General features: G+C 39.2%; 1 protein-coding gene across 1 annotated transcript in view; it reads left to right on the forward strand.

Moving 5' to 3' along the window:
• Positions 1 to 12857, forward strand: part of CAMK4 (calcium/calmodulin dependent protein kinase IV) — a 142719-nt gene that overhangs the window by 51940 nt on the left and 77922 nt on the right. The window contains exon 2 of the mRNA XM_008921431.2: positions 7566 to 7644. Within this exon, the coding sequence (XP_008919679.1) occupies positions 7566 to 7644 (79 nt within the window). The remainder of the gene's footprint in view (positions 1 to 7565; positions 7645 to 12857) is intronic.

Raw genomic sequence — 12857 nt, forward strand, 5'->3', positions numbered from 1 at the left:
CATCTTTGGCTGTAAGAATATGTCCAAGACTGCCAACCCAAGGATTTGGGTCTGCATCTTACACAGATAGTGTAAGCACCTGGTTTTGAAAACATGCCTCACTGTGTCCAAAATTCAGTACCAAGGACAAAAATATGCATGAGATCTTAAAAATTACTTTACTTCGTCCACTTTTCTACCTCCTTTTCTTTGTTCTCCCTATTTCATTGAACTGCCTAAATGTGAGTAGATAAGTACTGCCAGGTCCCTGAAGAGAGAATAGTACTCTCAAATAAAACTCAGTTCTAAATAAAATATTCAAAATCAGTTTCAGGATCTATTGGACTCAGGAACTTCATGTTGAAAAGTCAACTTCACACTATTATGAGTTCATTTTCAGCCAACTTTCTGTGGCATGTTTTTTCCAGACTTGGTAGGAAAGAAATCGGTTTTCCTGTTGAGAACTTGCCTGCTGTTTTAGAAATACAGTTATTCTTACGTGCAGTCTAACTCAGCTTTTTAAAGAGGCTACAGGAAAAAGAGGAAATAGTGAATATGTTTTCTAAATATTTTTCTTACTCAGTGCCGTAGGAAGTACTCTGATCTTCACCTCATATCTTCATTTCAACAGTCTTACCAAAGGAACAAACTTTCTGAAAGTTGAGTTATTCTGAGGAGTGCAATGTACGCACAGTATAGTAGTAACCTCTGAAATTCAGCATAGTCTGAGTTTTCCTTCCATGCTTTTAAATCAATGTCTGACATAATGATTCTTGCACTTTTAGTAAGTTTGAGTCAGCTGGTTCCATTTAATGAAAGACAGGGAAGACAGACGCAGTCTGTGTGTGGTTCTCAGTATTTATCTACCAGCTCAACAGATTTAAGTAGCATTTGAGATGGGGGAAATAATCAAATGTTAACATGGGTATTAGACAATGCAAGTTAAAGCTAATTTGACTCCTAACTGAAAGTCTGCTGTTTAAAAAGGCAGTAATTCCAGGTGTAACGAGAGTGTTTAGATTGCTTGTGGAATAGAAGTTTTTTTCTATAAATTTCCTGCAATCCTTGAAGGAGAAGCCCCACTGGAAGTGAGTTAGAAATATACTGCTGCAATCCCAGCAGGAATTAGCAGCTGCTGGTCTAGCCACCACAGCAGGAGTGGCTTGGACTGCTGCATTTAATTAGTTTTTCACCAGCCAACCTAGCCCACGTCTAAAAGATTACAGTTCTACAAATTGTTATCTGCAGCAGTTATGGGTTCAAGAATATTGGCAAGCACTAGTTTGATTACAGCTTCTTTCAAAATGGTCTATGTCTTTTGTTGTGCTCCTTTTGTTTGTCTGCTGAATGCAGTGAAGGCTGAATATAAAAAATATATTGTTGGTTTATTGCACTGCCTTTGCAGGCCAACCTGAACAGAAATCAATTGCTAAAAAGGCCTTTCACCTCAAATACTAGAAAATGAACTCAGCAGCTTAAAGTCACAGAATGAAAAACTGAAAAGGTATGGATGTTTTCATCCTCAAAATCAAACCAGCCAGAACTTTGGAATGCAATGCAATTAGCTTTCTTTTCCAGAACTGTGTATGCTTTTTCCACTAACCTTTCCTTCTTTAAAAATTAGTTTCATTTCTGGTAGGATGTGGGAGTTCAAGGGTTTTTTCCTCCTCCTAAGTTATGTACGTTTTTTGAAATTTTCCATTCTCTTTACAAGTTGTGAAATAATGAGGGAGAAAGGAGGGCTCCATTGTGTGCAATTGCCTGTAAGTCCTTTATATGTTGGTGTTGGTGTTTAGAAGAAGCTTTTAGATTAGATTTGAATAATTTAAGAATTGTTTTTCAGATTACTGTAAAAACAAAATTTGTTTTGATACTTTCACATGAAAAGAAAGTTGTGAGAATTTCCTAATTTGCATGTATGTGCTTTTCTAAGTGAAGCCAATAGCAGTAATGCCATGGAGTATGCATTTTTAGTTTATTTTCATTTCTGTGTGTGTCAAGAGCTTTGTCTCTTTTTTGTTTGTTTGTTTTTGTTTGTTCTTTTCAGTAGTTAACTTCAAAAAGGACATTTAATTTTGAAGTCTAGGAACAGTAATTTCACTTCTATAAATGCATTTGACCTAGTTTATATGTAAGGAAGAGTAAATTAATGTGGTTTAACTTTGTACTTCTGTGAACTGTACAAAAAAAATCAGTATTCTTTGTGGAAACCAATACTGGATTTCGACCTGTTACTGCAGTTTTGGCAGCACAGATTTCCATGGCTTTGTACCAAGTACAGTTTTTTGGGGACTGACCATTCTTTCACCTGACTTTTTTTGGACAAACTAGATTGTGTAATCATTGTTTGACTGCATGAAGCACAAACCAATTTATTTTTCAAAAATCAATTCAGAACGTAAAGAATTTAATCCAAATGAAATTTGCAGGAGATTACATAGAGGACTGTATTCGTCCTGAGTTGATTCAAAAGGCAGTATAAAACCCAGGATGAGGGAGCATGGTGTGGAGATGCTGACCTACTTTTGAAAAGACCAAATTTCTTTCTTCCAGTAAAATAAAGTCAATGACTGCTTATTTCATTATAAAAACTGCAGCTCTAGGAATTCATCTGTCCTAATTACTATGAGCAAGTAAACACATGGCTGCATTTCATTTTGGTCGCCATTCCTGTTTCAGAGGCAGAAGCTTTTTGTGGGTTTGGGGGAAGAAAGGCTTTTTCCAAACTGGGTCAAATTCTCTCTTTTCTTGCTTTGCCTTTTGTCTCTCTGCCAGTCTACACTGCGGGATCCTGCAAATTCCATTTTCTCCTTTATGTGCAAATTCTGCCGATCACTTCCACCTCCTTAACACCCCTCCTGGGCGTCTCTGCCTTCCTTCCATCTGTGCTGACACCACTATTTTTGACTGCATGTATTTGAAGTGTGACCATGCCTTTTCTCTCCGTTTCACAGTCTGGACTCTGTAGCACAGGCAGGGCACTGTGGTGCCACTGTCCATCCTCTAAAACAGTGTCCTTCTAAAATAATTGGAAATTCAGTAACATGTGAAGATAATAAGAAGAAAAATAATTCATAACACTCAACGAATTGTATATTGGGGAAGGGGGGGAGAAGTTTTGCACATACATCTTAAATATTTTAAAAATGTTTTTTGAATTTGTGTGGAAAGCAACACAAATGCAGAGATCAGTCATTAATTCTTAGTCTATTTTCACATATTAAATGGCACTTTTAATACCTTAAATTTTTAAAGCAATCATTTGACTAATGAATGAGTTTATTGTGTGCTGAAGTATTTGTACTTCAGTATTTTGTACTTCACTATTTCTGTGCTAATACTGACTTTTTTGTGTCACAGCTGTGATACATTCCATGCACAGGACATCATAAGCTTTCTCATGAGTTGTTGGCCTCATTTTAGGTGGTGCTTTGGTTGTTCATTCTGACAAAGTAGTTAAGATGTATACATTATTTTTAGGCTTTTTCTAAGTTCAAAACTGAGTATAAAAGCAGATTTATGTAGTAAAGTATATACCACATGCACTAAAATGATCTAGGTTTTTAGTAGTTGTTGTTGCTGTTGTTCTTTAGCATTTTCACTCTTACACCCGGGCTTTTAAAAGTAAATCTTTAACAGAATTGTTAAGCAGCTTTCCAAACAGAAACATGAATGTCAGTAAAAGAGAATGACAATATTTTCAACCATGCAGGAATTTTAAATAGTATTCTCTAACTTGGCCAATTACATATTTGGAGAATATGCCTCTTTTTTGGTATTATTCCAGCTAACTTCAAATAATTTATATTTTTTTTAGTTCAGGTAGATTGTTACAGGCAGAGATGCAAAAAAGCAGCAGCCACTGAATGCTCCTTTAAGCCTAATTTTCTTTAGAAGCAAATAAATGCATGCTTACATCCACAAATATACATAATCAAATATTTTGTATAAATGTGTACAAATATGTGCAAAGACAGATACATATGTATATATTCACTAACTATAAAGAGGGAAGAACCAACAGAATCAATTCCAGATAGACAAACACAATACAGTGAGTAATCTTATGGAATATGACAGGCTTAATTTCTGTTTTCTGGGCTGAATTTGGAATGAGTTGCTTGTCAGTCACACACTGCAAGGTACTGCTGCAAGTGATAGTAGCTGCTTGGGCTTAGGGTCTTCTCAGTTTCTTCACAGGATCCTCTCATTTAAACTGTTAATGCTGCAGTGTTGTTATCTGCTGTTTATCAAATCTGTGCCTTAACCTTTGAATTTAGGTGATCTCTTTCTATAGCACTATTGATATTTATCACTTAGATGAAGGGAAACACCACCTGCAGAAAATGGGACATTGAGAGCCTTGTGGTCTTCCTATCTGGCCATGAATTCCACGCCTGTGGAAAGTGGCATGTTGCCACAAGAATTCTTGGTTTCTGCATATTTGTGTATTCTGACCAAATGTATCAAAGAAATTTTCCATTGATGCAAATTCCAGAAGAGGTTCTGAGAACCTGGTTGATGACAGTCAAGGTTTGATGTGAAAAAGCTTAGGATAAGGACAAGAGGTTAGCAGCTTTTCAGTTGCACGTGAGATTTTTGCATCTGAATCTTCCCATTGCTCTTTGGTGGTGAAAGCTTGGATTGCTCCAACTGGTGACCTTCTAAGTCACACAGTCTCAGGAAAGCTGCATGTGCTGATTCAGCAGAAGACTTGCTGAGCTCCAGCAGGAAGCCAAAAGAAGCCCTTATTTGCATGAGGCAGTTCTGTTTGCACATTACGTTAAGACCCCTTGAAAACCCCGCCACCTCCCACCACATTTTTTTTTTTTTTCAAATGGGGAGAAGCAAAGAGATCCTGCTATCACCAAACAGACAAGGAGTCAGGTCTGTACTAGTCAGTAGTAGTTCTCTGCTAAGTTTTGCACCAGGCATGGTGTAAGCAGGTTGCCATCCTGTTCCTGAGTTCCAGTGCTGGTCGCCAGCATGGAAGATGAAGGCAGTGTTAACTGCTAGCTTGGTGATCTCTTTCCTGGCTGGTGGGAACATGACTGTCAGAACTGGGCATAGACACATAAACTAGAAGTGAACTCTTTGAAAATGTTTCCAAGTCCTGTGATATTTTGTCAAAAGTATTTCCCCAAATTAGGACTCCAGGGATGTGCTGTCAGAAGTCTCTGCAACAGGGAATAATTTCTGAAGTAGTCCCTCTGTGTGTGTTTTGAACAGTGACCAATGAGCTGGATGTCAAACTGCTCATCTGGATTCGCTCTTGTAAATTCCCATGTCCCCAGACTGTCATATTCCTTTTTCAAGCATTATACTGCCTGTCTTCCAGCCTTGGGTACAGTCAAGTTAAAGGTGGTGTGATAATATCCTTGGTGGTATAGCTGTCTGTCTCATCACGAAGGCACTGCTGTTAAATCATCAGGGGTGTTCTGCTGCATAGGTTCTTATTCACATTGAAGATTTTGCAGCACCAGGTTACAAACTGGTAAAGCAAACAGTGACACAAGCACTACTGAGAGACAGTTACTGTCCTCCATTGCTACAACATCAGTGAACACCTAGAAATGTGCACAGGAATGGTAATCTATTTATTTGGAACATCAGTTGCACAGCTTATCTAATTCTGCTCTCATACAAATACAATAATTATTAGAAAGTGCACTACCTATTTAGTAAGAGCACATGTAAACTACTGAGTTTAATGTTGATATTGTACTCTGCATATGTGAAGCACGGTACAAGAGTGATTTGCAGTTTATGCACTGAATTCTCCGTTACAGTCCTGAAGTGAAATACTGGAGATAGAAAACTTATTACAGCAGGTTCTTAGAATTCTACCTTTTATCATTTTTGTTTGTATTTAAAAGATGTGAGGGGTTTTTTTAATGTGGTAGAGGTTTTTCTACTTGCTACATTGGATTTGGCCAAGGAGAGAAGATCTAATTATATTCATGTAATGATTCTGGGAGTCACTTAAGCTTACAGTACTCCCACACATTTATCAATACACTGTTATGAGAGACAAATCATTTTAACATTTGAGATGAAGTGAAGATTACTTTATGTGTGATGCACACAAGACCTCAAATGATTATGCTGCATAACCCTTGCCGTAGGTGATCCTTCCTGATGAAGAGGTCTCTCTGGAACAAATCTCCTCAATCAAATGCCAGTTCTTGTGCTCACAGATGTACTCATAAAAATATGGATGTGCCTACTCAGAGCCTTATCTGGCACCTGTGCCCATGCTGAGGGGGCAGAGCACGCATGGCAGTTTTGTATAGCACTGCACTCAGAATAAAAAAACTTGTGTCATATCTTTATTCACATAGTCAAGAATGGCTGTGCCATTCTTGTTGCTTGTTCAAAAGAAAGCTGCTCATGTCATTGTGCAGCTCGTGGTCATCTCCTATAGACATACTGAAGTGGGTTGCCTCTGGTTAAGAGATCTGCTATACAATTTGGTGTGGGGTATATATGAAATTAACTCACTGCAGAGTTGCTGTATGCAGTTCTGCAGTGGTTATTCAGGAAGTCATGTGTGAAAACTGCAGTTCCCTCTAGCTTAAAAATCTGCTGCTACTCAGAAGTGCTGAGTCTTAGAGTGGGTGACAAATTTCCTGAGGGCAGAAGGCATTCAAAAATGCCTTAAATTCCTTGCTGACACATAGCACTTCAGTGCATTAATTTTGTGGTATAATATAAAGTTATCTGAATAGTTTGTAGTCAGTATGGTTTTCCAGAGGTTTTTCCTCTGTTTAACTAATTGACAGAGTACTGGTCCCTTCCTTGATGGTAAAAAGTAAAGCACAGCAAGTTGAGCCTGCTTCTGCAGATTGTCTAGCCCAACCTCCCACTCAGAGAAGTGCCTTCCACCTAGCAGAGTTATAATTTTATGTTATGAGTGCTCAGATTTAACACATTCAAGTAAGTACACCTTGAAGGCAACCAGAAGATGTAACTCCAGTTCACTTTTGCTATGAACAAGCCCCACCAGATTCCACTGAATTAACCAAAAGTGCTACTTGCTCCATCTGGTGCCAAATTTGGCTGGTTTTGCAACTGGGCAGGGAGCAACACAACAATTGTCTTTTCTGTCTCAGCATTACTGCCATCAACAGTTAGGGAAAAACCCAATGCAACTAATTTTTGCAAATGTTGCCTTAACAAAGACAAGATAGGTTGCCACAGGTTTGGGGCAAGATATGTTCACTTGATACCCTGAGGAAACCTTCAGGAATTGTCAGGAGACGGAAAAGGTGTGACCAAAAAAGCACCCTGAGCTCTCGGAAGTTCTGTTGGCTGAATAACTGTTGAAGTTCACTGATTCATCAGAGAGGTTTTTTGGTTTGTTTTGGGGTTTTTTGTGTGTGGTTTTTTGTGTTTGGTTTTTTGTTGTTGTTGTTTGGTTTTTTGTTTGATTTTTTTTTTTTGCATTTGTGGAGAAAAGTGTAGTATTTTTGCCCAAAGTGGGAGGAATAGAAAATGTAGTTTCAGTTAGGCAACTCTGTTTACTGACAAGTTCAAAGAGTTGTATATACAACTATTCTTGCCTTTTTTTTTTTTTTTTAATTTAGTGGGGCTACATCCATTGTCTACAGATGCAGGCAGAAAGGGACCCAGAAACCTTACGCCATCAAAATGTTGAAGAAGACAGTAAGTAATTTTATTTCGTTTTGCTTTGTTTGCTTTGGAATATGTTTGAGATTTCCTCGGGGGTTTTTTGGGTTTGGGTTTTTTGTGTGTGTGTGTTTGGTTGGTTGGTTGGTTGGTTGGTTGGTTGTTGGTGGTTTTTTTCTTTTGTTTTGTTTTGGTTCTCTTTTTTTGATGCAGTTTCTTGGTGTGGGGAAAATGTGCTAGATTTAGGACACTGCTAAGCTTGTATTTTATGTGACTGAGTTTCTTTGGCTCCTTATCACTGAAACAGCTGTTAGAGGTAACAGTACTGTACCGGGAATGCTTTATCCCCACAAATCTTGTTTATACCTTCATCTGGTGTTATCTATATAGACTTAGATTTGGGCAAAACGTTTTAGACAAATACGTCTTTTCCTTTCACTATAGAAAAGAAACACATTCTGAATAATTTAAATGTTCAGTGGTTTCACTTTGATTTAATATATTGTTTTGCTCAAAAAACACCATGACACAATTTATCTTTTTCAGAAACTGATTAAAACACCAATTCAAACCCAAGTAAAATTAAATATTTTGTGGAGGTTTTTTACTCCTGCAAAATTGCAAGAGAATCAGTTGAGATTATAAATTCTTTTTAGAGCTCCATATATATCACACTTGTACCACAGCTGGTTTTGTGTGCGCTACAAAATACATAGTGGAAAGCATGAAGAGAGACTAGAGAGGAAAGAAGACTAATGAACTGAGAGACTTCAAGCAGAAAGAGAGTGTGAGCATAGGGTAGAGCTACTCATATTCCTAAGAAGGGGAATTTGAGAGAAAGCAAGCGAGCTGTGAGGCATGGACATGATATTTATTCATGAATGGGTTTGATTCAGTTTGTTCTAGTGTTAAATCCTTCATTATTCCTTAAAGTTCAGGAACATTCACATGTAGAAACATAATGATTGGTGGGTAGGTGTAAACACGTCTAAATGGTGAATTAACTGGTGGTCTCAGTGAAAGACATAATGAATGGGTTTCATATAAGTAAAATGTTGGCATTAATTTATCATCTTTGAAAGTAAGCCGAAGTTTAAGCTGGCACAAAAATTCAGTTGTGTGTGCTGCTTTTGAATTTGTATCTGGTGCACTGGAAGAAGCAGAGCATGTGAGAAGGATCATTGCTGCTGGCTGTGATCTACCTTTCCTATGGAAAAGCAGAGAAATTAATTTTCAAGCTTTTATCAGTTCATTATGCCAATGATTCCCATAGTGTTTTAGGAGTGTACTTTCCTATAATCCTTGTTCTGAAATGCACAAGGAAGAACTGTATTACTTAAAATTATTTCTTTGCCTTTTGATTTTTTCCTTTGTGGAAATTAATTCATGCTCACAATCACCATATTAATGCTAGATGTATCTATTTGTGTCTGAAACTAGTCAATTTAGACTTTCGGTAGACTTACTGTAGCACAAATTTTTTTTTTGTTTAAGTGTAGGAAAAATGGCAAATGAAGAAGAAAAACTTGTTATGTAAGTTGTTTTCACAGCAGCAGTAGGTTGGCTTAATGCAGCCATGATTTTAACAGCAGTGTGGTTAAGCAGTTCACAGAGCTAAGTTGTTCCCACTGTAATTAATATACTTTGGGATGTTTTGTTATAAGAACAAGTATTCCTCTTACACAATTGAGCTTTTTTTGTATAATTGAGAACATGGGAGACAATGTTGTAAGGACGTGCCACTACTTTGTTTGTCCAATTTGGAGATGGGCCAAGAGCTTGGGAGTTGCCTGCCAAAGCTGACCGGGGGCAGCTGAAAACTGACTTAGAGGAATGAAGATTCCAGGATGCGTACGTTGATAAGTTACATTGCAGCAGCCTACGAACCAAGGTATGAGACCGAGAGGGAGGGATTACACAGCAGACCGTGGAACAAAGACTCAAAGCTATCTTCCTGGACTTCGTGAGGAGAAAAACTGCCACAAACAGCGGAAGCTTGGTGAGGGCAGAGCGTTTGAGCCCAGAACACTCCCACGAGAGAGAGAGATTGGTTACATATCAGCCTTGAAAGGCTCTTCCTGGACTAAAGTTAAAGGGAGGGGCTAAAAGGACTGACAGAAATGTAAATATATATATATAGTTGCTTTTAGTTTGTACAGTATATTTATTTGTGTAAATAAATGTAGATACTTTCCCCTTCCCCTACAGAAGCCTCCGGCCTGAAAGTTTCTCTCCGGTGTTAGTATAAATTGTGGGAAGGGGTGGGGGAAGGCCTGAAAATTGGATTTTAGATTTCTAATGTGGCTTAAACTGCCACATTTAGCATAATTGAAATGTAGGATTGTAATATATATTCCTTACTTGATTTTTGCTATATTCGGGCCTCTTAAATTCCACACAGGTAGTAAATGTAAAGATTTGAATCATGTAATTTCTTTGTAGGGAAATCTATTTCATGAAGTAAGAAAGAGGCAAAAACAGATCATACAGCACTTCAGAAAAGTTCAACTAACGAGCAGAGTATAGTGCTGAACTTTTACATTTGCAATTGCAAATATGAGATGGCTTTGCTTTTCACTATGCATTTTACCTCTTCTTGATGACTCAGTGCTTAAGAAAAGTGAAAATATCTTTAGGACACACTTTACAAACATGATTGATACTGCTCTTCAGCTAAGACTGAAAAATTATGTGATTATTTACAACCAGTCTTTCTGTAATGGTTGTTGTTGCAAACAACATACAGCATGTGGATCATATTCAAAGAACACAGGTTTCTTTAAGAAAGGAAATATATATATCTACTATTTATTACATGAAGCCTCTCATCTGCAGACCTTTTCCTCCATTTAGTGTGTTTTGAGGAAGCTAGGCAGCCTGGAGAGTGTGTCAGAATCTGGGCAGGTGAATGCCTTCCAAGAAATTAGATCCACTTCCACCTTAAATTTCTTATCCGAGTCTGGACAAGTGTGTTAAAAATAGCAAACAGAACAGATGGCCTCTCTTCCACAGTTTCTAAACTAAGACACCAAGTCCCTGCCTGCGTTATAGGTCTACCAAGTTCTAACCACAGTAACTGAAGTAATTTGGGATCTGCCATGGCAATAAAGCAACATGCTCTGCTGCAAGGAGAGTAGGATACTGGGCTGGGTTGTCTGGAGCCTGAGTCCTGGCATATTCCCAGTTCAGTCTGTGCCATTTGCCAAGGTATTTCTTTTGGTTTCAACTTTTTAATCCATGAAAATGAGATAATACTTACTTGATTTGCTTCTCAGCAATGCTTTGAAGGATAGCCTGGTTAATATTCCTAGGTTTTAACTGATAGGTACTGTCCTCTAACAGTGATTAAGTATTATGCAATATTAGGCCCTCTGTTTATCAGCAATGAGGCATGGAAGTATAGAGGCTGCTTTGGAGCTGCTCCTTTTGATTTCTTACTTTTTTCATGTGTGGGCATCCTCCCTCAGATGGTTTATGATGCTTAACTAATACTTCTTCAGTACTTTTGTCAAAATCAGTATTTATGAAGCAGCATTTTTCTTGCAGACTGGTTGATGTTCAAAATCCGACAAATGTTCAGGTGCATCAATTTTTTTTGAGAGCAACAGCTTTCAAGCAATGCCTACTGTGGAAATAGTTGTGCTGCAATTAATCTGAATGTACTAGTAAGTTGGAGAATTTGAGAGCAACAGATAGTTTATGTCTATGAGGTAGAGAGGAGTGTGAGCAGATGTAAAGGTAACAGGCTTCCCTTTTGGATAAGTGGGGTTGGATACCTAGAGTCAGAGTTTGGAAGAGGTTATAATGGTATATATAAAAAAGTCTCAATTACATTAGTGTTTGCATATATACATATATGAACATTGGGCAGGCAACTCAGGAAGAATACAAGGATGTTGTTAGGTCATGTAGAGAGAAAATCAGAAAGGTAAAAGCTCAACTCAGTCTGGCCAGTGCTGTGAAAGATAATAAAAACTGTTTTTATGAAAACGTCAAGAACAAGAGAAGGGCCAAGGAAAATCTCCATTCTTTATTGGACACAGGGGGGAACATTGTCATAAAGGATGAGGAAAAGGCAGAGGTACTTTGTTGCTTCTTTGCTTCAGTCTTTAGCAATAAGACTGCTTATGCTCAGAGCAGCCAGGCCTCTGAGCTGGCAGACAGCAAGGGGGAGCAGAACAGACCCTCAGAAATTCAGGAGGAGGTAATTGGTGACCAGATGTGCCACCTACCTGCTCACAAGTGTGAGGGAACACGATTCAGGATGGGAACAGTTCCGGGTGTGGAGAGAAACATGCAGCAATTGGCGGGACTTTGTCGTGTGGACTTTGATGTGATTATGTGGTTTCATTGTATTCACACTACACAGTGCACATCCTGGACAAACCCAGGCTTGCCATGAGTTTGCCCCCACTCCTCTCCCTTTTTGCCAGTGTCCCTATCCTGGTTCACCCCTCTGCTTATCTGTCTCATGCTCCGCCCTGTGTTCTGGGCGGTTCCACTCCCAGGCGGACAAAAGGAGAGTGCGCATGCCTGAATAGAGGATTGTGCTTGCACCCTTCCTCGTGTCCCATCCCCCCTTTGGACCGCGGCACACAAGTTTATGGCACTAGGGTGGGATTCATCCAAGGGTGCTGAGGGAGCTGGTGGAAGAACTTTCAAGCCGCTTTCCATCATTTGCCATCAGTCCTGGTTCACCAGGGGCATGCCAGATGACTGGAGGTGCCAGTGTGACGCCCACCCACAAGAAGGGCTGGAAGGAGGATCTGGGGAACTACAGGCCTGTCAGCCCGACCTTTGTGCCTGTGAAGCTCATGGAACAGACCATCTTGAGTGCCATCACATGGCACATACAGGACAATCAGGGGATCAGGCTCAGGCAGTATGGCTTTAGGAAAGGCATCCTGCTTGACCAGCCTGATCTCCTTGTATGACTGGGTGACCTGCCTAGAGGATGAAGGGAAGACTGGACTTCAGCAAAACCTTTGATACTGTCTCCCACGGCATTCTCCTGGAAAAGCTGCAGCCCATGGCTTGGATAAATGCAGTGTTTACTGGATAAAATTTGGCTGAATGGCCTGGCCCAGAGAGTGGTGGTGAACGGTGCTGCATCCAGTTGGTGGCCAGTCACTAGTGGTGTCCCTCAGGGATCCGTGTTGGGCCCTGTCCTATTTCATTACTGGTGATCTGGATGAGGAGATTGATCAGGATGAGTAGATTGATCTGGATGAGTAGATTGATCTGGATGA

Source organism: Manacus vitellinus, unplaced genomic scaffold (genome assembly GCF_001715985.3).
Source record: "Manacus vitellinus isolate BGI_N305 unplaced genomic scaffold, ASM171598v3 scaffold_23_pilon, whole genome shotgun sequence".
In the NCBI taxonomy this organism is placed as follows: Eukaryota; Metazoa; Chordata; class Aves; order Passeriformes; family Pipridae; genus Manacus; species Manacus vitellinus.